This window comes from Heteronotia binoei, chromosome 5, assembly GCF_032191835.1.
Source record: "Heteronotia binoei isolate CCM8104 ecotype False Entrance Well chromosome 5, APGP_CSIRO_Hbin_v1, whole genome shotgun sequence".
Lineage (NCBI taxonomy): Eukaryota > Metazoa > Chordata > Lepidosauria > Squamata > Gekkonidae > Heteronotia > Heteronotia binoei.
In genome coordinates, this window is record NC_083227.1 from 23,740,994 (window position 1) to 23,766,258 (window position 25,265).

Consider the following 25,265-nt stretch of genomic DNA (forward strand, 5'->3'; position numbering starts at 1 on the left):
CCCTTCCCCAGTTTGGTGTAGTGGTTAAGTGTGTGGATTCATCTGGGAGAACCGGGTTTGATTCCCCACTCCTCAACTTGCAACTGCTGGAATGGCCTTGGCTCAGCCATAGTTCTCACAGAGCTGTCCTTGAGAGGGCAGCTTCTGGGAGAACTCTCTCAGCCCCACCCACCTCACAAGGGTGTCTGTTGTGGGTATAAATTTGCGGTCTACTTTTTTAAAGCCTGAGGAGATGAGGGGGAGAGGCCATGGCTTAGTGGAAGAGGCTCTTCTTTGCATTCAGGAGGTCTCAGGTTCAGTCGCTGGCATCTCCAGTTAAAAGGAGATAGCAGTAGCTGATACGAAGGCCTCCACCGAGACCTTGGAGAGTCATTGCAGGTCTGATTCTCCAGTATTAACCTTGATGGACCAACAGTCTGATTCAGTCAATGATAGCTCCATGTGAGGAGAGGGGGTTATGTAGCTGTTAGTGTTCCATACGGATGTTGTAGAAGCTTATCCCTCCAGGTGTGGACTGACTGGACTGTCACATGTTGTAAATGGTTGCATCCGCCATGTGATGTGCCCACCTGAGCAGGTCTCCTCCATCAAGAAGCTGCCCTATACTGAATTGGACCACTGGTCTGTCGAGGTCGGTGCTGTCTGCTCTGATGGGCAGTGGCTCTCCAAGGTCTCAGGTAGACCTTTCAGATCACTGGAGATATGACAGATTTTTCTCCTTCCCAGATTATTCTCATTAATCCATGAGAAGGCATTGTCATGGGTTTGTTGGACCACTTGGTACAAAAATCTGTCAGATACAGGGAGAAGTGTTGCTTTGTGAAGAGGTTTGGAGTGGAATTCCCCTTTCCCTTGCTCCAGCAGAATGTCCTCTGCTTCCTTCCACAGTGGAAGAGCAAGTTGCAAAGTGATTCCAGAGCGGGAAGTAGCCACAAAATAATTCGCATTGTTCAAATTCTCTAGGCAATTCTTTAAAAAGTATCTAGCCGAAGAGTGTTTCAGGTGAGGAGCTGGGCAACAGTTCAAGTCCAGAGAGCCAGTTTGGTGTAGCAGTTAAGTGTGCGGACTCTTATCTGGGAGACCCGGATTTGATTCCCCACTCCTCCACTTGCAGCTGCTGGAATGAACCTCCGTTCAAGAACTGCTGATCTGCCGATGACATTGTAGTTCCCTGCATGACTTCCTCCTTTTGAGCTCAACCATCTTGTTTTTTCAGTTTCAGCTTTTGTCGCTGCCCCTCAAGAACTCTCTGTGGAAGAAATAAACACTGCTGTGGTAAGGAAGAAGTAAAAGTTTTGCTTTGCTTTGAGACACAATCATTCAGTTTGTGAATTCCCCTCTCTTCCAAGGCCCCCTGAAGTGTGACGCCGAAGGCCTTGTTAGCCAAATCTGTAGTTTCCACCATTTCCATTTAGCTACTGTTGTTGGTTAATGCAGCCATAATGTTAGCAAGATTTCTTTAGGCAGCAGTCTTCTTTACCTTTTGGTGAGAGCCAGTTTGGCGTAGTGGTTAAGTGCATGGACTCTTAACTGGGAGAACGGGGTTTGATCCCTCACTCCTCCACTTACAGCTGCTGGAATGGCCTTGGGGTTAACCACAGCTCTCGTAGGAGTTGTCCTCGAAAGGGCTCTGGGAGAGCTCGCTCAGCCCCACCCTCTGGCGGCAGAACCCCACGCACTGGCCCTGAGTGGGTCTCCTGGTATGCAAGATCCTTTTTAGGCAGAGATGCTAGCCCAGTCTTGTCAGATCTGGTCAGGATTTGGTTGGGAGGCCACCAAGGAAATCCAGGGTTGCCACGCAGAGGCAAACCACCTGTTAATCATAGGCCAGCTGTAACTTGAGAAGTCCTCTGCAGGCAAAGCAGGAGGTCTGCCCCTGAGCTCCAGCACCCTCCCTGCCAATCGGTTTTTGAACCACATGAAATCTTGCCCAGCAAGCCATTTTTGGCCATCCCAAGCAGTGCCGGATTAAACCGTTTAGAGGCCCCCCCTTGCAAATTATCTCAGAGTCGGAGCACCAGCCCCACCACCCATGGTGCCCCACTGCGGCCTGCAAGCACCTTCTCAAAAGCTCCTTTGACAAAGCTGTGGGGGAGAGGCAGAGAGAGGCAAACCTGGCGATGACACCAGCAGCAGGTAAGTTGGGCAGAGATCCAGCCCCGATCCCAAACTCAAGCTTAAGTCAGGCCTGAGCCAGCTTGCTCTTGTTTGCCAGCCCACAGCACAGAATCTTCCTTAATCTGGCTCTTTTCTGATTTCAGATGAATTTGGACTGCAATACGTTTATTTTGACCACCGTGGTGTGAACTGGGATCACTGGAAAAGCTGACCGTGAGTAAGATGAATTCTAGTGGGAGCCGGGGCAGTGTCGTGATTTGAGTGGCAGACTTGGGGCCAGACTTGATGTGTCAGTGTCCTTGTGGCCACCGCGAGGTGCTGTAGCTGTTTTTAAGGGATGTTTAAAATGCCCGGAGAGCCTGAATCTGATCAGGCACACAGCACTCTTCTTGACCTCCTAACACACAAGATGGATCTCTGCTGGATCAGATTGGTGATTTGTTTAGTTCAGCATCCTGATTTACACAGTGGCCAACAGCAGAACATAGAGGCCAAGGCCTTCTTTAGAACATAAGAAGAGCCCTGCTGGATCAGACCAATGGTCCGTCTGGTTCAGCATCCTGTCTCATTATGGGTTAGTATTAAAGATGCCACTGGACTCAAACTTTATTCTGTTGCTTCAGACCAACACGACTACTTGCCTGAATCTATCTTTGGGCAACCAGTCCCTCTGGAGGCCCAACAGGGCGTAGAGTCTGAGGCCTTCCCCTGAGGTTGCCTCCTGGTGCTGGGATTCTGAGGATTAGTGCCTCTGAACATGGAGGTCACCATGGCTAGTAGCCACTGATAGACCTATCCCTTTTAAAGCTGTTTATTCTTGTGCCAATCACTATATCTTCTGGCAGCAAATTCCAAATTTGAATCTCTCTCTCTATGTAAAGTACTGTTTCCTTTTGTCTGTCCTGATAAGTGTTGGGGGTCATTCATACCCCCAGTTTATTGAGTGGTAAAGCCGTACCAAAAAAAATTAAAAGTGGTAATAGAGCCCCCTGGCGCAGAGTGGTAAAGCTGCAGTACTGCAGTCGGAACTCTGCTCACGACCCAAGTTCAATCCCTGCAGAAGCTGGTTTCAGGTAGCCGGCTCGAGGTTGACTCAGCCTTCCATCCTTCTGAGGTCGGTAAAATGAGTACCCAACTTGCTGGGGGAAAGTGTAGATGACTGGGGAAGGCAATGGCAAACCACCCCGTAAAAAGTCTGCCGTGAAAACATTGTGATGCAATGTCACCCCAAAGTCGGAAACGACTGGTGCTTGCACAGGGGACTTACCTTTACCTTTTTAAAGTCGTACAAACACAGGAGGGGGAATGGGCAAGATTTAGATTGTCTTATGTTTTCTCCCTCGTTCCTTTGCTTGTTATATTGCTAAAGAGAAACACTTAGTGATAGATTTTTAGTTTACCTTTACTCACTCTATCATGCTTTTTAAAAAGTTGTGTGTTTTTTTTAAATATCTCTTATTCACTTTGGGACTCAATCAATTAACCTGCCTAGATTTCCCATCCTAATATCTCTTTTCTCTCCTTTGCAGGATTCTGGAACCTGTTCACTCTGCACAACCTGGTTTACAAGCTTCCACATACAGCAGCAGAACGTCTTCAAATATAGCCTGCGAAAAACGCATCCCTTTCTGGTGTCTCCCCATCTTCCAACTGCTTCAAGATTACTGCAGTTTCCTCCAAGAAATACTCCCCTCTTCAGCCATCCTTCTAAAAACGCTTATTCTTTAGTTAAGGCCCCATACAAATCTCCTTCAAAAAAATCTAGCTTTTCTTAGAAGAATAACAGGCTTGTGTGGAGCATACACAGATGTTAACTATATACTATATTTTGGGAGAAGTATCAATATATTGGGCAATTGATTGTGATCAGTCCCTGAAAAGGATTCTTATATTTTCATATCCTTGGTTGGGTTACTGAATAAGTCTGTGAGGAATCCATCTTTTCATTCTCTGTTGTGAACTGCTCTCGTTAACTTATGTTACTCATCTGTGTTTGGGAATGTGTACAGATGCCATTGCTACCCATTTAATAAACCAGATTACCTTCGAAACATTGCACATTACTTCTTGGGCCTGCCAAGGTTCATGGATTTCTGTGGAACCAGAGTATGGCTTGTTCTTCCAGGTTTGGGGGCAAGATGCTTCCCTAGAATGTGAGACGTCTTGGGTTCTAATCCTACTCTTCTTGCCAGAGTTGGTGGGTAGGCAACCGGAGAATACGGAAGGGGCTGCAGAACTCAAGAGGAATTCTGTTTTAAATCCTCCCAAGAAGCCACTTGATGAGGAATTCCCTGTATAATTCATCTCTTAATCAACACACCCATTCTTCCAACACTGCAGAGGAATTTTTTTCCTAATGGTATGATTTGCCATATTTTTAAATCTGTTGTGGAATCTGAAGAATAACTTTGTCCCTTTTTTTCCCCAGAGGGTAGCCATGTTGCTCTAAGAGCCAGTTTGGTGTAATGGTTAAATGCGCAGGCTTATTTGGGAGAATCAGGTTTGATTCCTCACTCTTCCACTTGCAGCTGCTGGAATGGCCTTGGGTCAGCCATAGCTCTCGCAGTTGTCCTTGAAAGAGCAGCTGCTGTGAGAGCCCTCTCAGCTCCGCCCACCTCATAGGGTGCCTGTTGTGGGGGGAGAAGATATAGGAGATTGTAAGCCACTCTGAGACTCTGATTCAGAGAGAATGGTGAGGTATAAATCTGCAGTCTTCCTTTTCTTTAGGTATAAGCTTTGGGAAGTGAAAACTCCCTTTGTCAAGTAACCAATATTTGACAAAGGGTGCTGTGACTCATAAATCTTCTACCCCTAAAATCTTATTGGTCTCTAAGGTGCTAGTGGCTTTGAATCTAACTCTTTTTTTCAGATCTAGTTTTAAGATTATGATTTTGGAGGGTACGAAGGTTGGAGTATTTTTTTTCCCATTTCCAGAATTACTCCACATAGTGAACCACTGGGAATAGATCACTACAGAAAACAATCAAGATGGGTAGCCATGTTAGTCTGTCTGTAGTAGTAGAAAAGAGCAGAAGCCCATTAACACATTAAAGACTTTTTCATCTTTAAGGTACTACTGGAGTCTTGCTCTTTTCTACAGAAATTAAGTTTTTGATCAGCTTCTTTGCATTGCCAAAGTTGGTTGGACTAGAAGATGATCGCTTCCAGCTCTATGATTCTATATGCAGGAGAGGGGAAGGAAATACCTCAAAGCAAATTTTGAAGGAAAGTACCATATATACTGTTTTGCGCAAGGAAGTCCAGAACAAAACAAAAAAAGTCTAGATGGCTCTGCATTCGAAGTCAGATGTTATGCACAGTTGGGAGTGAACTTCTCTACAAGTATGCAACACTGAATGCTTTACAGCCTGATCCTCCAGCCCAGCTTTTGAAGCCCCTTCACAGAGACAATGCTAACCATGCTTAAAGTCATGTTTTCCAGACTGGCCATAAATTAGGGCATGAAGCTACAGCATTGAAGCAGGTTTGCAAACTGATTCATTTCTAATGGGCTAAAAATTTTGCCTGCTGTGAGCCAACCCCCTTAGTTCACAGTGTTTTACTATCTTTTCCAGCCTCATGGCTTTCAGGGTAACAGGTCCTGCTAATATCTCCTTAGAACAGGGATCTCCAACTTCTTTGAGCCTGTGAGCCCTCTGGAATTCTGGCTGCCACAACTTACCTGCAGCAACACAACGAAGATCGTTGTGCTGTAGTGGAAGCTGCTGTCAAAGCAACATTTCTGCACCGCCAGTAAATTTTCAATGGCCAATCAGAAGCGTTGCTGTCCAAAAGCCCCACCTTGCCCTGCCCACTTTTCTAAAAACATTTGGCAGGCACCGGTGCCACATTGGTGATCCCTGCCTTAGAATCTCCAAGAATAATCATGGTTTCATCAAAGTAGATGATGATGATATTGGATTTATATCCCACCCTTCAGTCTGAATCTGAGTGGCTCACAACCTCCTTTACCTTCCTCCCCCACAACAAACACCGTGTGTAGGTGGTGGCTGAGAGAGCTTTGACAGAAGATGCCCTGTCAAGGATAGCTCTGCCAGAGCTGTGGCTGACCAAGGCCATTCCAGCAGCTGCAAGTGCAGGAGTGAGGAATAAAACACTGTTCTCCTAGATATGTTAAGTCTGCACACTTAACCACTACACTAAACTGGTAGCTCCAACCTATACTGGGGAATAATTGTCTCTACAAAAGCTAAGTGGGGTAGGGAAGATAGTAAGGAAAGATATTGGGCAACATTGAGGATTTTCAGATACGACCCAGGGCTTTTTTGGTAGCAGGAACTCCTTTGCATATTAGGCCATGCCCCCTTGATGTAGCCAATCCTCCTAGAGCTTACAGGGCCTACTATAAGCTCTTGGAAGACTGGTTACATCAGGGGGCTGTAGCCTAATGTGCAAAGGAGTTCCTGCTACAAAAAAAAGCCCCACAATGACTTACTGCGTGTTTGCACTCTAGGAGCTAACCCTGGTTAGGTTTTATATAGTGATCGCCATGGTTTTAGTTGAAAATGTGCCTGATATAGGAAAGCCAATGTTGGACTAGGAACTGGGTCCCCAAATACCTCTTTAGCCTTGAAACTCACTGGGTGGCTTTTGGCCACTCACTAAGCTAGCCTTATTTCAGGGCTGTTGTGAAGATAAAATCAGGAAAGAGCTATCATGGAGGAAGAAACTAGCCTTACTCAGCCATTACGTTTTAATTCATTCCTAAAGCATTCCATGCCAATGTCTCCGGACAGAATATTGGTTCAAATCAAACACAAAATAGACCTATTGGGGTTAGCAGTGCTTTTTTAATAGCAGGAATTCCTTTGCATGTTAGGCCACACACCCCTGATGTAGCCAATCTTCCAAGAGCTTACAGGGCTCTTATAGGGCCTACTGTAAGTTCCAGGAGGGCCAAAAAAAAAAAAAAACACTGGTCAAACCAGATGGGTTTTAAATGGAGGACAAACCTTGCTGAAGGAGAATTGGCATGGCTTCTGTGAATGAACATCCTACCTTCCCACGCTTTTGGTGCTCAAGAAATAATGATAGGCCCTCCAGACTAAACTGATTAAAAGGTTATTTTAAGTAAGACAACCTACAGAAGAATGATCTTTGAGGAAGAATCAGCAGGACTTCTGCAAAGTGATGTTCCATGTTGATGATCTTAGATCTCTTGAGCGACAACAAACCTTGAGAGAGAGCAGCAAACCCGTAACCTGCTCAGTGAAGGCTCCTTCATCCCTTCAAATTGGGGTGGACCAACAACGAGGTAATGAATGAGAAGTGTCAAGCGGTCACAACAAAAAAACATAAATATGCAGAATTTGACTCCCAGAAAGGAGCCCAGAAACATGGTAGACTTAACGCTGGGAATTACTAGCAACTGGATTAAAAAATTTTGTTGTAAATAGCTATCAGAACACCTTTGTCAAGATGTAGCCACATCTGGAATTCTGGGTACAGTTCCAGTTACTGCATCTGAAAAGATGTTAACGTGAAGCTGGAACTGGTGTACAAACGTGCATTCAGAATGGAACATGCCCCCTAGGAAGAAATGCTATGGAGCTTGGGACTTTTTAGTTTAGGGCAGGAGAGAAATTAACACAAGGATGTAAGAGAAACCATGTTGGATCAGGCCAATGGTCCATCCAGGCCAACAACTGTGTCACACAGTGGCCAAAACCCAGGTGCCACCAGCGGAGTGAGAGCTCCAGAAGCCCTCCCACTATTGCTCTCCTAGCACCAAATGGCTTCATAAAACTGTAGGAAGAGACAGGGTTTTTTCTCCCTCCTTCATACTAGAACACAGGATAAACAAAAGCACATTCTTCACACAACACATAATCAATTTATGGAATTAACTGTTAACATTGTATAACGGTGGATACAGGCTTAGATGACTTCAAAAAATGGGCTTAGAAGCATTCATGTAAGAGATCTGATCAGATCAGACCTCTATGTTTAGAGGCAGTGTACCTCAATACCAATGTCTGAGGAGGGACAACTGGACCATTGCCTTCATGCTGTGCTCCTCATAGAGGCAAGTGCATGTCCTCCACGGGAAACTGACTCTTCAGTCTGACCCACTGGGACTTTCTTATGACAGGTGTGTCCAAATCTACCACCAATGGCCATGTCCCCTGTTCATATATTCTAATACCCCACCTACAGGGTGCATTGCTCAGACATGAGTACAATTTTCTAGTACAATTTTTGTCTCCTGGGCAAAACCTTTACCCCCTGCCTGAAATCCAGTCTTCCTTTTGTTCTGAGCTTCCCCTATATTCTCACTTCTGCAGAAATTGTCGGAGGTTTTATGAACATGGCAAAAATCCCACATTCCGGATTATTTTACGACCTTTCTCCTACGTGGGTTTTTTTGTGCGCCGTAAGATGTGAAGTTCTACTGAAGCTTTTCCCACAATCTGTGCATTCGTAGGGCTTTTCCCCTGTGTGGGTTCTCCTGTGCGTGATAAGGTAGCCTCTGTCATTGAAGCTTTTCCCACACTCAGAGCACTCATATGGCTTCTCTCCCGTGTGGGTCCTCTGGTGGGTGATGAGGGAGCCTTTCTGATTAAAACCTTTCCCACAGTCTGAACATTTGTGTGGCTTCTCGCCCGTGTGAATCTTTTCGTGCCGCAGGCGGTCAGAGCGATGAGAGAACCATTTCCCGCACTGTGAGCATTCAAACGGCTTCTCTCCAGTGTGGGTTCTCTCATGCCCGACAAGGTATGACCTCTGACTGAAGGTTTTCCCACATTCGGCACATTCGTATGGTTTCTCCCCCGTGTGCACTCGGCTGTGGCGTACTAGCTGAGAGCTGGTGCAGAAGCTTTTCCCACAGTCCAGGCACTCATATGGTTTCTCTCCTGTGTGGACCCTTTTATGGCTGATCAGCTGGGAGCTGATGCCAAAAGCCTTGCCGCAATCAGAGCATTCATATGGCTTCTCTCCCGTGTGAGTCCTCTGGTGTTTAAGGAGATTTCCTCTCTCGGTGAAGCTCTTCCCACAGCTCAAGCATTTGTAAGGTTTTTCACCCGTATGGACCCTTTTATGGTTGATAAGGTGAGAGCTAGTAGCAAAGTGTTTCCCACACTCTGAGCACTCAAAGGGTTTCTCTGTCACAAAGGCGGCTTTATGGGTGTTTTCATGCACTGCTTCTTCAGGAACATGGAAACATTTCCCTATGACTTCTTCCAAAGAGATCCTGCTGGGGTCTATATGGTCAGGTCTTTCCAAAGCAAATGGCTCCATCGTGTTCTCCTCTCCTAGCCCGTCCATTTCTGGAAAAGACCACAGTCATGAGTCAAACCTCAAAACAAAGAGAGAGGAAGTCAACAGAAATGTCTGAACTAGTGATGTCACTCAAATTACCTGGGTTTTTGCACAGCTTGTGATTCTTGACTATATCATCTAACTATTTCCCTGAGAAATTCTCTGACAACTTGGAATATCAAAACAAGATTCCGCACATGGGCAGAGGGAGTGGTGGAAAGCATCATCACGGTGCAGCCAATTTATGGCAACCCCACAGGGTTTTCAAGGCAAGAGATAAAACAGAGAAGGTTTGCCATTGCGTAGCAATCCTGGACTTCCTTGATAGGCTCCCATCCAAGTTCTAACCAGGGCCAAACTTCCTTAGTTTCCAAGATATGACAAGATTGGGCTAACCAGGGCAATCCAGATCAGGTTGCACAGAATATACTTCTAGTCAGGGTGTGTTTTTTTTTAGGTTCCAGCTGGCTTGATGTCAGGGGGTGTGGCCTAATATGCAAATGAGCTTTTTCTATGAAACAACAATGATATCAGGGGTTGCAGCCTAATATACAAATGAGTTCCTGCTGGGTTTTTCTACAACCCACCCACCCCCTGCCCCGTCTTCCGGCTCTCAAATCTTTATTCTATGTGGCTCTTACATTAAACAAGTTTGGGCACCCCTGGTATAAGCTTTCATGTGCACATTCAGATATCAGAAGAAGGGCACATAAAAGCTCATAGCCAGAATTAAATGTTGTTGGTCTTAAAGGTGCCACTGGGCTCAAACTTTCTTTTGTTGCTTCAGACCAATGCAGGTACCCACCTGAATCTAAAAATGTGGCAGGAAGTTGCTGCCTCACTTGTTTTTCATGAATGCTTATCCACAGAATAGGTTTCTGTTCAATGGCCGCTTGACTGCTATACCCAGCCTCTGTACACAGTTCCATGAAAATATTGTAGTGTTAGGAGAAGAAGATATTGGATTTATATCCCGCCCTATACAACGAATCTCAGAGTTTCAGAGCGGTCACAATCTCCTCTACCTTCCCCCCCCCCACAACAGACACCCTGTGAGGTAGGTGGGGCTGAAAGAGCTCTTACAGCAGCTGCCCTTTCAAGGACAACTCCTGCGAGAGCTATGGCTGACCCAAGGCCATTCCAGCAGGTGCAAGTGGAGGAGTGGGGAATCAAACCCGGTTCTCCCAGATAAGAGTCCTTGCACTTAACCACTACACCAAACTGGCTCTCAGGAAAAACGTGACTCCCAATGAAGCAGAAGTGAGAAGCCATGGCCAAAAGACTCCCCAAAGTATACAATAATTCAGGCTTAGGAATCTTTACCAAACATGTCAGCCTCCCTGTCTTCCTCTGGCTCAGCTTCCTGGAACCTTATGGCATCTGGCGGATCCTGGTCTGGAGGGTGAGGCTCCTGAAAAAGAAGCAGATGTGAGATGACAACAGTCATGTGCTTGGTTGCCTACGGCGAGCTGAGAACTGCATCCAGGTGACCAGTCAGGGCACCTGGCTCTTTTCTGGATTTCAGCTCAGAAATTATTCATGTTGCTAAATGTGGGCAGTGTGCGTGGAGGAGGGTGGGGAGTCACAGGGAGAGGAACTTTGTCATTTAGACAGGCTTTTCTGGTTGACTGAAAATGGGCTGCCACCGGACATCCTACAAAAGCTGGCGATCATAGTCAGAACCCAATACCGCCAGACTGGATTGAGACAGCGCAAATAGTTTTAAATTGATAAGTGAATTATGGTTTTATATGTTTTATGGAATTGATTGTTTTTATGATATTGTAAGCCGCCCTGAGTCCGCTTGCGGAGAGGGCGGGATATAAATGTAAAGTAATAAATAAATAATAAATAAATAAAAAATTTTGCAAGGCACAATATGGAAATGGGATAGAGAAGGTAGAGAAAGAAGTACTTTTCTCCCTTTCTCACATGAGAACTTGTGGCCACTCAATGAAATTGCTGAGCAGTGGGGTTAGAACGGATAAAAGGAAGTCCTTCTTCACCTAAAGGGTGATTAACACATGGAATTCATTGCCACAGGAGGTGGTGGCAGCTGTAAGCATAGACTGAAACGCCCTGAGGCCGTTATGGGAAAGAGTGGAATATAAGCCTACTCAATTAATAAATAAACATATGGAGCAGAGGTCCATCAGTGGCTATTAGCCACAGAGCATTGTTGGAACTCTCTGTATGGGGCAGTGATGCTGTGTATTCTGGCAACTTGGGGGGAGCGCAGTGGGAGGGCTTCTGGTGTCCTGGCCCCACTGGTGGACCTCTTGATGGTGCTTGGTTTTTTTGGCGACTGTGTGACACAGAGTGTTGGACTGCATGGGCCACTGGCCTGATCCAACGTGGCTTCTCTTATGTTCTTAAATCCAAAGAACTTTCCAAAAGTTTTAAAAACAACCCTCATCGGGGGGCGGAGCGTCGCTGGAACATGGCGGACGTGTTCTGAAGTAGCTCCTGAACCACCCCCTGTAAATCAGACGTTTAAACTCACCAGACTTCGTCGCTAAAACCCTTCTGATGGGACTGCAAACTAAAAGCAAAAAGAAATCGACCTCTAAAGGAAGAAAATCTGTTGCCGACTTCTTCAGGCCAGAAACTGCAGAAACAGTGAGTCCCCCTCTAACCAGATCGGTATCTAATATGGCCGCCAGCAACCCTCCTTCCCCGGGACTGGGGCAGGAACTTGAAGATCAAGAAGCCCCTTTATGTAAAAGGGACATAGATGTCTTGAAATCCGATATACATCGGTTTTTCACAGAGGCTATGGAAAACTTTTTGAAACCCATACAATCCCGGGTGCAAGAGCTCTCTGAAGAATTATCAGTCACCGCCAAACTAGCGGAGCAAGCAGCAGAGGGAGCGTTGGGGCTAAAGGAGGACGTCAATGCAATGAAAAAGCATGAGCTACAGCTCGAGAACAGGATTGCTCTACTTGAAAATCGTTTTCGAGCTGCGAACCTCAAATTTAGAGGGATAGAAGAGGGGGAGGAAAGAGACTTAGACCTATCTATTTTCATGACTAAATGGCTGACCAAATCTCTAAAAATGGAGGAGGGATCTCCAATCGCGATTGCAAAGGCACAAAGACTCGGTGCAATGGCGGCAGCAAAGCGCGGCAGGCCAAGAGATATCCTAGTAAGCTTCGTCTTCCCAAAAACAAGGGACATGATATTAAGGGAGGTGAGGCTACACGGGACACTTTCCTATAAAGGAAAATCAATCTTGGCTCTTCTGGACCTACCTCCCGAAGCCCTGACAAAACGAAGGAATCTCAAGCCCTTCGTTTCAAAACTCCATGAAGCAAATATTAGATTCCGGTGGAGCACATCGTCAGACATTTTAGTTTTCAAAAATGGCGCCCTATTAAAGGCTTACAACATCGAAACCGGGAAGGTCCTACTGAACTCCTTAGCAATCAAGCTATCTCCGGCCGAAGAAAAAGCCCTGGAAAAGGGAAATGCTGCTGAAGAAAATATGCCATCTGGATCTTGAACGGTTCTGTCCCTGTTTGTTTTCGTCTAAAGCAGTTTGCAGAGTTCGTTCGTCTTTGGCGCCAAAACTGCTAACGTTCCCGCTGGAGAAGACGGCTCAAGGGCGCCATTGAGAGATTGTTTAGTGCCCACAGCGGTCTGCTATTGTTACTATACCTATAACCATGACTGTCTTGAAGTTTATTACTTGAAGTTCGTTATTAGTTCATAAGCAACGGGTATGAGAGACGAAGGGAGGGCGTGAGGAGTGAGTGAGGTATTGAGGTAGATGTTGGCGGGAAGTTTGAAAGTGAGTACGGGTGGAAGGGTGATTGTGGAGCGGCGGGATGGTGTGGATGTGTGTGCTTTCTAGTCTTCTATCCTTCCTTTTTATGTAATAGTATGAATGAGATATGCATGGCATGGGAAAGTTGGAGAAGATTGTGAATTAGTTATAATGCTAAGTGACTCACTTTAAGACAGAGGGAGTGAGGGGGAAACTGATTGTACTTTATTTCGCTGTGTGGTGTTAATAGTTCTTTGTTACTAGTTACATGCCCTTACATTTAAAGCTATGCATTTATCTGTTCTGCATCTATGAAAAGGTAGAGGAGTTTTGAGTGTATGTATTTCCCTGATAGAACTAATTCGTAGTTACGTCATAATGTTTGCTGTTCTGGATCATACTTGTTAACTGAAGAAGCCTGGACTGATGTTCTAATATGTGACCACAGGGGGGCGGTGACGGTGTTTCATCCCAACCTGTTTGTTTTACATCAATAATATTTATTGCTCCCTTAGTTAAGCTAAGTAGTTTCACCTTGAGGGGGTACTTTGTGTATTTCTCCCTTGTGCTCCCTGTACCAGGGGTGGTGGAACCTTTCCCCTTTAGTGGGGTAGTTGAGTTTGTTAATATTATTAATTTGCTAAAAAAAGCTGGGCAGAGACCCTAGTAGTTAATTCATCTGTTGGTTGACCCTACGTTTAGGGGTCTGAGTGTTGGAATTCAGTAAAGGGGGAGGGAACTTTTCTAAAGACCTTTTCATTTGTGGTATACAATACACCCCCCCAGAATTGAGAGAGGAGATAGGTTAAGTTAAAAGTTGTAGTTATTTATTAATGGTTATTTAAGTTTAGGGCAGTTGTTCCCTGTGAATAGTAATAGAAGTACATGGCCGATCACATCAAAATAGCTACATGGAATTGTAGAGGATTTCATAACCCCATAAAACGCAAACGTATATCCAATTATTTGGAAAAGAAAAAACTCAATATTGTATGCTTGCAGGAAACCCACATCAAGGAGAAGCACATCAATGTCCTCAAATCACGGTGGTTTGTCCAATCATTCCAGGCTCCTGGTACTTCCAAGGCAAGAGGGGTAGCTATCTTAATTTCCAAAAACACTCCTTTCATTTGCTCTCAAACAAAACTTGACCCCCAGGGCAGATTCATTTTTATCAAGGGCACACTGGACGGGAAGCCTACTACAATAGCCTCAATTTATGCCCCTAATTCTGGCCAGAATGACTTCCTTAATAAAACGTTCTCCGAGCTGCATACATTTCAGGAAGGCAATGTATTAATTGGAGGTGACCTTAATCAGGTGATTGACCCTCTTTTAGACAAATCAAACCAACATAAAGCTATACGGAATCAGACCTCTCCACCTTCTAATATGGGTACGATTCTCAATAACTTCAATCTAATAGACACATGGCGAAATTTACACCCCAAAACCAGAGATTACTCTTTCTTCTCTCCTGTCCATAACTCCTATTCAAGGATAGACTATATACTTGTCTCCCAATCACTAATCAATAGCATATCAAACGCTGAATTTGACATTAGAAACATCTCCGACCATTCGCTATTGCAGTGTGATTGGTCAGCTCAAGACACGGATGGAAAGGGTCCTAACTGGTCTCTAAATAGGCTTCTACTGTCCAGGGAGGACATACGTCTGAAGATAGAACAACAAATTCAGACGTACTTTGAGTTCAACACCAACTGCGGGGCCCCTCAAACGATCATCTGGGACGCCTTCAAAGCAGTCATGCGAGGAAACCTTATTTCTATCGCATCCGCTTGTAATAAGGCTCGTAGAAAAACCATAACAGATCTAACTGCCCGCATTGCAGAACTCCAAAATAGACATCAAAAATTTGGGGGAAACAAAACCCTAAGAAAATTAGACCAAACTAGGAAGCAACTGGAACTACTCGAATCCTCCTCCATACAGAAGTCTTCCCTCTACCTCAAACATAGGTATCTAACAAAAACTTCGAAATCAACTCGATACTTGAAATTCCGTATTGCCCAACAAAATCCCTCTAAATCCATCCATGCCATAAGAGATTCTAGGGGAACCCTACATTCATCCTCTAAGGAAATATCAAGAGTCTTTCTTGACTATTACAAGACGCTCTATGAATCAGGGAAACCCAATGGTCAGAACATTGAGAACTATCTTAAATCAATTAATTTCGATGCAACCCTCTCTATAGAACACGCAGACTTTCTTGATAGACCATTCGATTTGACGGAGCTAACTGCGGCTCTCTCCAAAAGCAAGAATAACAAAGCTACTGGTAGAGATGGATTCCCTTCGGAGTTTTATAAACTTTACAAAACCTCCTTATTAACCCCCCTTCTAGAGACTTGTAATACGGTCCTTAAGGATGGTCAACTACCCCCTAGCTGGCGGGAGTCACGAACAATATTAATTCCCAAATTAGGCAAAGACAAGTGTAATCCTGCCTCATATCGCCCTATATCAGTGTTGAACCACGACTTTAAAAATTTTTCTACTATGCTGGCGGATAGGCTAAATAAAATCATTACTAGTTATATCCATCCTGACCAAGCAGGCTTCATGCCTGGCCATTCCATCACGGATAACATCCGTAAATCTTTAAATCTGATCCATTTGGCAAAAAAGTCTTCGGCCCCCTCTCTGATTCTATCACTAGACGCAGAGAAGGCCTTTGACAAAGTGGAGGTTGTCTACCTAAAGACCCTACTCCAATTCATGAATTTTGGCCCAAACTTCCGTACAGCCATTTTGGCAATATATAGTGCCCCATCAACCCAAATTCTTACGAACTCTTTTAGGTCAGAGGAACTCTATTTACATAGAGGTACCAGGCAGGGCTGCCCCCTTTCCCCATTATTGTTTGCTCTCTCAGTAGAGCCTTTCGCACATGCTACTAGAACTTCACCTGGAATATCAGGCATTCAAGTGGGTGAATCTGAATTTAAAATAAGTCTATTCGCAGACGACATGGTGTTCTATCTAACCAATCCTCTCTCTTCGTTGACCCATCTTAAAGCAAACCTAGAAGAATTCGGCAAACACTCTGGCTTCACCATAAACCTTACTAAGTCGGAAATTTACCCTATTAAGATTCCAGAAAGCTTACAGCTACTTATAAAATCATCCCAACCGTTTAAGTGGGTTTCTAAATCATGGAGGCATCTTGGAATACAGATTCCATTAAGACTCGAGGACTTATTCCAAGCCAACTACGGCCCTTTAGCTAGCTCCATGACTTCTTCTATATTGGCTTGGTCCAAACTTAACTTTTCTCTACTAGAAAAAATTGACCTTCTCAAATCTTTCCTGCTACCACGCCTGCTATTTCTATTTCAAAATCTACCAATTAATGTCCCCAAAAAAGAGCTTGCTCGCTGGCAGTCACTGTGGTCATCTTTTCTATGGAACCATCGCAAACCTAGAATAGCCCTTTCCGTACTAACCAGACCATGTAATATGGGAGGCCTGGCCGCCCCGTTAGTGGACAAATATTTTATAGCAGCACAACTGAGAGTCATCGTTTATTATGCTTCACCACACGCCCTACCTGCATGGGTCCAAATTGAAAAGGCAGACTTGCCCAGTGTGCTCCTACACGAATTTATTTGGTCCTCGAGAGCAGACAGAAAGGAGCTTAAAATCTCAAACCCATTCTTAAAATTTACCCTCCAACTCTGGGATCAATGGAGGAACACTATTACTCCGGCTTCTTCTCCAGTTATGGCCTTCCTTGGGCAATCTTGGTTCCCCCCGGGAAGAGACAAAACTCAATTTAGAGTCTGGAGGGAGAATAATATTTTTAAGTTAACTGATATTACGTTGAATGGTAAATTGTGTTCACACTCCCAATTAGAAAGTAAATTTAAAATTACCATTCCATGGTTCCAGTATCTACAAGTTCACCACGCATTACAGCATATAATACCCATTGTAATGCATAACAGGCCATTAAACCCGGTCGAGAAATTAATTAAGACAGGTAACTGCACCATAAAAGGACTTATCTCTATGATTTATATTCTCTTAAATCAAAATACATGGAAATCCCCCTCCACTCATCTAAATAATTGGCAGAAGGATTGTGCAATCTCAATTAATGAGGACCAATGGAGCCAGCTCTGGACATCACCTTTATTCAAATCCAAATCCCTTTATTTTCGTCTTCAAAATTATAAGTTATTTGCAAGATGGTATATGACTCCTCTTAATCTCTTTAAGGCAAAGGCGAAGGCTGACCCCCGGTGCTGGAAAGGGTGTGGGCTTCCAGGTTCATTTTTCCACTGTTGGTGGGACTGTCCCAAAGTAACTGATTACTGGAAGTCTATTCTAGAAATGATATCAAAAATAGTAGGGGTAGATATCCCTTGTACCCCTGCAGTGGTCCTATTAAATCTATGGCCCGATCAATCACTGTCTACTTTGAAACAGGAATTGGTTTCTTTACTTTTGCTCGCTGCTAAAATTACCTTGGCATCTCACTGGAAACACCCAGATACCCCTCCACTACAGAAGTGGTGCACGAAAGTGTGGGACGTCCTGATACAGGACAAGCTAACTACTGTTATATCGATCCTGGATAACATCAAAACAGGAGACTGGTTTTTAAAAAAATGGTTTAGCTTCCTTGAATATGTAAACAGTTCCGACACTATATTTGGGAAACTGCCAGCAAAATATCTGAATATTATGATTTATTAGCTTTGAATTGATTTAACCTATAGTTTTGTGGAATATCGACTGGTATGTATCTCTTGTGAGATAATTTCATTTTTGTTAAAATCTGCTGATAATATCAAATGTGACGGTACATTTAAGGTAATGTCGTAGACCCCATGTTGGGGCGTGTTATTGGTTGTTGTAAGGTTATTTAAATATTTTCAATAAAAATTTAAATTTTAAAAAAAAACAACCCTCATCCCCTCCTAAAAACTTAGCTGTACATAAACAGAACTGAATGAATGCTTTTATCCTGTTTACCCTTCTCCTTGTCTCCTCTATAGCATCCTCCTGATCTAGATTTTGGATTGCAAACTAGTTGGGGCATGAAATTTTTACAGGGTTGTGATTTAAAATAAATACATGCCTCCCTTTTCCTATTGGAAACTTGCTATTGAACACAACACGTGAAATTGCCTTATACTGAATCAGACCATTTGTCCTTCAAAGTCAGCTCCGGCTAGCATCAGATCTCCAGATCCCAGCAGAATTCGTTCACATCACCTGATTCTTTGAACTAGAGGTTTGAACCTTTGAACCAAGGATTGAACCTTACCCTGTATGCCCAGCAGATGCCCTGCCATTGAGCCCTGGACCCCTCCCAAACAGACCCTGCCTTTTCCTCAGCTAGAACTTGGTCTACCTCATCCTTTTAACGGCAGGTACCAGGGATTAAACCTGAGACCTTCTGCATGCCAAGCAGTTGCTCAACCCCTGAGCTACAGCCCCTCCGTCTGGTGTAGTGTGAGGGTCAGCACGTTAGACTAGGACAAATGTGGGGAGGTTCCAAACACCACATCCCTCACCAAGGGAGAAGCCTCAGCCAGTGAAAAAACAGAGGTTTTGCTCTGTAGCACCTGTGTGATTGAGCAAGCCTGGCAAAGCATGCAAAAGGAAGTAAGAGATAGGGAGAAGGAAGCAGATGACAGCCAGTGGCTTGTGCTCTGGGGGGCCTAATTCAACCCCAGGGCTGCATGTTTGACACCCCTGCCCTAGTCCATCTCCTTCCCCATTTTAAGACAACGTGCATTCCCTCAGCATATCTGGTTCATCCATGATCTCTCAAAGAGATTTTCTGCCTTTCTTCCAGGTGAATAAAAAGAAGACATGAATTCTTGGCAGCTAAATGGAGCTTCCACATACAGGGGCGGTGTATCTCTGCTACCAGTTGCTGTGGAATGAAAAAGGTGGGAAATCTGGTTCTTTCCCACTCAGACTGAGGGGCTTCCAGAAGGTCTTTGGGTGGCCATTGTGGGCAGCAGGGTGTCATTAGTGGCTTTCAACAGTTTGTGTTTATTATTTGTTGTTCTGTAAACTGCATGGGGCAGGTAACTGGAGAGGTGGCATACAAATAGTCTAAATGAATAAATAAATCTAGTCACACTGTGAAGATGTTCCTTTTTCTGTATTGAGAGAGAGACAGAGCAGCAGTCTCTCTCTCTCTCATCTGAGTTTCTCAGCATCTTCCAAACTCTCACCTTTTCTTCCTCGCTTTCTGGCTCTTGCTGCCTCAGGAGGAAATCCTCCGCCAGAGCTACCACCTGGGCACAGATATCTGGCCCGCACTCTTTGTCCCAGCTCTGCATTTTTTGGGATGGTCGAGATCCGCTCCTTTGTGTCTCTCTCTGTGGACTGGAAAAGGAAAGTCAGTTCTGACCACGGTATGGTGATTCAAAGAGACCAACTGCAAATGGTTATATAGAAAGCTTGTTTGGTATCTGCCTCAGAAATAACCTGCATGAGAGCTGTTAACTGGAAGGCAGAAAACAAACAATGTGATGTGGCTGAGTGGAAGAGCATCTGTTTGGCACACAGAAGGTCCCAGATTCAATCCCCCAGCATTTTCAGTTGTAAGAATGAGACAGGCCAAGGGTCTAACTTGAATAAAAGGCAGGTTCATTTAGAGAAGCAGCCCATGGCTCAGTGGTAGAACATTTGTTTGGCCTGCAGAAGGTCTCAGGTTCAATATCTGGCACTTCCAACTTGAAGGTTCAGCTAGGAAGAAGTGACATGAAGGACTTCTGCCTGAGACCCTGGAGAGCCATGGTCAATCAGGAGAGGCAAGACTGATTGATGGATGGAATAAGGAGGGTATGAGTCAGTACAAAGCAGCATTACATGACCACTGAGGATTTATTATATTGCAAGTCCCATCAAATACAAAAAGTGGCAGGAGAGCTCCACATCAAATAAATAAAACTTTTTTGCATAACTACTAGTTTCAGTGGTTCTGAATCTGCACCTGTGCTGAAGAGCATACCTAGCTGAAGCGGACCAAAGATCCAATTCCAACATTCCTTGCAAGAATCCGAGCAGGTCCATCTGAAAGTACCCAGCAATCCACTTGGGGGAAGGAGGTAAATAGTCTTCCTTCTCTGCCCATCCCAGGGAAACAGGGAACAAGCTGATGTCTACCCTGAGCAGACCACTCTTTCAGATCTTCTACCTATCCATCTTGCAGTAATGGACTCAGAGCTAAAACTTCAGCCCCCAAAACAAGCCACTAAGAGGGGGCCAAGGAATAAGAACGTAAGAGAAGCCATGTTGGATCAGGCCAGTGGCCCCTCCAGTCCAACACTCTGTGTCACACAGTGGCCAAAACCCAGGGGCCATCAGGAGGTCCACTAGTGGGGCCAGGATACTAGAAGCCCTCCCACTGTTGCCTCCCAAGCACACAGAATACAGAGCATCAATGCCCCAGACAGAACGGTTCATCTATACCTTGTGGCAAGAGCCACTGATGAACCTCTGCTCCGTATGTTTGTCCAATCCCCTCTTGAAGCTGTATCATCATTCTCTGCCGCTGCCAGGTAATCACCAGGTTTTGACCTTCTTGGGCAGCAGATGTTGTAGAAAGTCATCCTCTGCCTAAGATCCTGGACAGCTGCTGCCAGGCTGACAATATGTGGCTAGGTAGATCACTGATCTAACCGGGAACGTGGAAGTTTCAAGCCCCACATGAGGGTGTTTTTACATTTAACAACAACAAAAAAAAAATCTTGCAACACCTTAACCATCAGCAACACTGATTCCTGTAGCGGCATATGTACCCCAACCTGGATAAGCCAAGCTGGTCTGATCTCAGAAGCAAAGCAGAGGTGGCCCTGGTCTGTATCTGGAAGGGAGCAAACAAGGAATACCAAGGTTGCTATGCAGAGGCAACCAATGGCAACCACCTCTGAACATCTCTTGCCTTGAAAACCCTGGGGGGGGGGGCACCATGCGATTTGACACTTCTATTGGAAGGGGTGTTGAAAGACCTGAGTCAGATTGAGGTGACAAGAGAGGAGGTCCTACAACTGACGGACAAATTAAAAACTAATAAGTCACCAGATCCGGATGGCATGCATCCAAGAGTTCTGAAAGAACTCAAAGTTGAACTTGTGGATCTCATGACAAAAATATGTAATCTTTCATTGAAATCTGCCTCCGTTCCTGAGGACTGGAAGGTAGCAAATGTCACCCCCATCTTTAAAAAGGGTTCCAGAGGAGATCCGGGAAACTACAGGCCAGTCAGTCTGACTTCAATACCGGGAAAGTTGGTAGAAACCATTATCAAGGACAGAATGAGTAGGCACATTGATGAACACGGGTTATTGAGGAAGACTCAGCATGGGTTCTGTAAGGGAAGATCTTGCCTCACTAACCTGTTACATTTCTTTGAGGGGGTGAACAAACATGTGGACAAAGGAGACCCGATAGATATTGTTTACCTTGACTTCCAGAAAGCTTTTGATAGAGTTCCTCATCAAAGGCTCCTTAGTAAGCTCGAGAGTCATGGAGTAAAAGGACAGGTCCTCTTGTGGATCAAAAACTGGCTAATTAATAGGAAGCAGAGAGTGAGTATAAATGGGCAGTCTTCGCAGTGGAGGATGGTAAGCAGTGGAGTGCCGCAGGGCTCAGAACTGGGTCCCATGGTCTTTAACTTGTTCATAAATGATTTGGAGTTGAGAGTATGCAGTGAAGTGGCCAAGTTTGCAGATGACACAAAATTGTTCAAGGTGGTGATGAGAACCAGAGAGGATTGTGAGGAACTCCAAAGGGATCTGTTGAGGCTGGGTGAGTGGGTGTCAACGTGGCAGATGAGGTTCAATGTGGCCAAGTGCAAAGTAATGTACATTGGGGCTAAGAATCCCAGCTTCAAATACAAGTTGATAGGGTGTGAACTGGCAGAGACTGACCAAGAGAGAGATCTTGGGGTCATGGTAGATAACTCACTGAAAATGTCAAGACAGTGTGCAATTGCAATAAAAAAGGTCAATGCCATGTTGGGAATTATTAGGAAGGGAATTGAAAACAAATCAGCCAGTATCATAATGCCCCTGTTAAAATCAATGGTGCGGTCTCATTTGGAATACTGTGTGCAATTCTGGTCACCGCACCTCAAAAAGGATATTATAGCATTGGAAAAAGTGCAGAAAATGGCAACTGGAATGATTAAAGGTTTGGAACACTTTCCCTATGAAGAAAGGTTAAAACGCTTGGGGCTCTTTAGCTTGGAGAAACGTCGACTGCGGGGTGACATGATAGAGGTTTACAAGATTATGCATGGGATGGAGAAGGTAGAGAAAGAAGTATTTTTCTCCCTTTCTCACAATATAAGAACTCGTGGGCATTCAATGAAATTGCTGAGCAGTAGGGTTAGAATGGATAAAAGGAGGTACTTCTTCACCCAAAGGGTGATTAACATGTGGAATTCACTGCCACAGGACGTGGTGGCTGCTACAAGCATAGCCAGCTTCAAGAGGGGGTTAGATACAAATATGGAGCAGAGGTCCATCAATGGCTATTAGCCACAGTGTGTATATATATATATGTGTGTGTGTGTATATATATATAAAAAATTTTGGCCACTGTGTGACACACAGTGTTGGACTAGATGGGCCATTGACCTGATCCAACATGGCTTCTCTTATGTTCTTATGACACCACATAAGGATGGAAGGGGGGGGGGGTACACTCCAAAGCTGGAAATAAAACCTTGCAAAGGATTAACAAGTATTTGTTTTTAACAACACTTTAAAAACGAATGGATCTCACAGGCTCTGCCTTGGAACACATGAAGCTGCCCTTCTACTGAATCAGACCGTCGGTCAATCAAAGTCAGTCTTGTCTACTCAGACGTGCAGCGGCTCTCCAGGGTCTCAAGCTGAGGTTTTTCATGTCTACTTGCTTGGACCCTTTTTAGTTGGAGATGCCGAGGATTGAACCTGGGACCTTCTGGCTTACCAAGCAGATGCTCTGCCACTGAGCCACCATCCCTTCCCCAAGAAAAAAAAACAATTGAATAAGGAACAAAAGCCACCAATTGGACAGAATCAAGGCATTCCCACCCACTGCGAGTTTCATGAGGACTAGGGGCAAAGCTGCAAACAAGGGCCAGCAAGAGGATATGGACCATCTGAAGGCTAGGAGGGGAAGGGCCCAGGACGCCACTCTTTCCCCCAACCTCCCGCAATACCTGATCCCCTCGTCTGATAAAGTGTGCTTAGAGAGCACACGAAAGCTTACGTTCTGAATAAAACTTTGTTGGTCTTAAAGGCAGGCCTCAGACTCAGTGGGAGCTCACAGGAGCACAGCTCCTGAACCTTTCTGAGAGTTCCACCTCCTTCTGAGAGTTCCACCTCCTTGTCCACTAAATAGTAGGTGCAGCTGCATAACAATCCCTGGATGAGCTCCACCACCTATTTTTCCACAAAACGACCCCTGCTTAAAGGTGCAAGTTGACTCCTGCTTTGTTCAACTCCCGCCCTCCAGACAGCCATTTTCTGCAGCACCCACCTTCCCAGCGCCCAGATCCTGCACTTGCCATCCGCTGCTGCTCTCTCGAATGCCAAACTTCAGCTCCGCTTGCAAATGCATCCCCCGCTCCCAGCCAGTGGCTCTTTCCCTGATGGGCGGGACAGGAAAAGCTGCAGGCCTCGTTAGCATGCTGTTCCTGCCCCTCTAGGAATCCGATCGCAGCGCTTGAATTAACCCTTCGAGAACCAAGAGGAGAGCCCTAGTCGAGTTTTGGGGAACGCAAGCGGTGGAGGCGGGAGAGCGATGCAATGCACGGATGCTGCCGGATTTGCTGACGCAAGGGGGGGGGGGGAAGAGTTGCTGTTGCTCCTATACGGTTACCAACTGGCCTGGAGAAAATGCCCTATCCCTTCAACAGAGGATCCAGGTGGGCAGCCGTGTTGGTCTAAAGCAGCAGCAGAAAGTAGGAGTCCAGTCGCGCCTTTTAAGCCCAGCAAAGTTTTATTCAGCATGTAAGCTTTTGCATGCACACATACTTCTCTACCCATCGCAAAATTCAGGCTTAAACTGAAGAAAACTGGGGAAGCCATTAGGCCATTCAGGTTTGACCTTGATCATTCACATCCCTTGAGAATATACAGTGGAGGTGAAGAATAGGTTTAAGGAACTAGAATTGATAGACAGAGTGCCTGAAGAACTATGGACAGGGGTTCGTGACATTGTACAGAAGGCAGCAATCAGCACCATCCCAAAGAAAAAGAAATGCAAGAAAGCAAAGTGGCTGTCTGATGAGGCTTTACAAATAGCTGAGGAAAGAAGGAAAGTAAAAGGCAAAGGTGAAAAGGAAAGATTCACCCAACTGAATGCGGATTTCCAGAGAACAGCAAGGAAAGATAAGGAGGCCTTCCTGAAGGAACAAGGCAAAGCAATAGAGGAAAATAACAGAATGGGAAGGACAAGAGATCTATTCAAGAAAATTGGAGAAATCAACGGAACGTTTCATGCAAAGATGGCCATGATAACAAAAATGGTAGGGACCTAACAGAAGCAGAAGAGATCAGGAAGAGGTGGCAAGAATACACAGAAGAATTATACAAGAAGGATCTCAATGTCCTGGACAACCATGACAGTGAAATCGATGACCTTGAGCCAGACATCCTGGAGAGTTAAGTCAAATGGGCTTTAGAAAGCATTACTAACAACAAAGCAAGCGGAGATGATGGTATCCCAGTTGAGCTATTCAAAGTCCTAAAAGATGATGCTCTTAAAGTGATGCACACATTATGTCAACAAATTTGGAAAACACAACAGTGGTCACAGGATTGGAAAAGTTTGGTTTATATTCCAATCCCAAAGAAGGGTAATGCCAAGGAATGTTCAAACTATCGCAGCATTGCACTCATTTCACATGCCAGCAAGGTCATGTGGATAAATGGAAGTACTTCTTCACCCAAAGGGTGATTAACATGTGGAATTCACTGCCACAGGAGGTGGTGGCGGCCACAAGTATAGCCACCTTCAAGAGGGGTTTAGATAAAAATATGGAGCACAGGTCCATCAGTGGCTATTAGCCACAGTGTATGTGTGTATATAACATTTTTTGCCACTGT

General features: G+C 44.9%; 2 protein-coding genes across 2 annotated transcripts in view; one reads left to right on the top strand and one right to left on the bottom strand.

The window, feature by feature from the left end:
• The window catches only part of LOC132571151 (zinc finger protein 585A-like), a 28,088-nt gene extending 23,919 nt beyond the window's left edge, over nt 1-4,169 (top strand). Inside the window, exons 10-12 of the mRNA XM_060237826.1 lie at nt 1,217-1,275; nt 2,262-2,331; nt 3,648-4,169. Of these exons, the coding sequence (XP_060093809.1) occupies nt 1,217-1,275; nt 2,262-2,306 (104 nt within the window). The 3' untranslated portion in view covers nt 2,307-2,331; nt 3,648-4,169. The remainder of the gene's footprint in view (nt 1-1,216; nt 1,276-2,261; nt 2,332-3,647) is intronic.
• A 3,783-nt stretch (nt 4,170-7,952) lies between these two features.
• LOC132571214 (zinc finger protein 845-like) overlaps nt 7,953-25,265 on the bottom strand; it is a 57,890-nt gene continuing 40,577 nt past the window's right edge. The window contains exon 2 of the mRNA XM_060237933.1: nt 7,953-9,240. Within this exon, the coding sequence (XP_060093916.1) occupies nt 8,476-9,240 (765 nt within the window). The 3' untranslated portion in view covers nt 7,953-8,475. The remainder of the gene's footprint in view (nt 9,241-25,265) is intronic.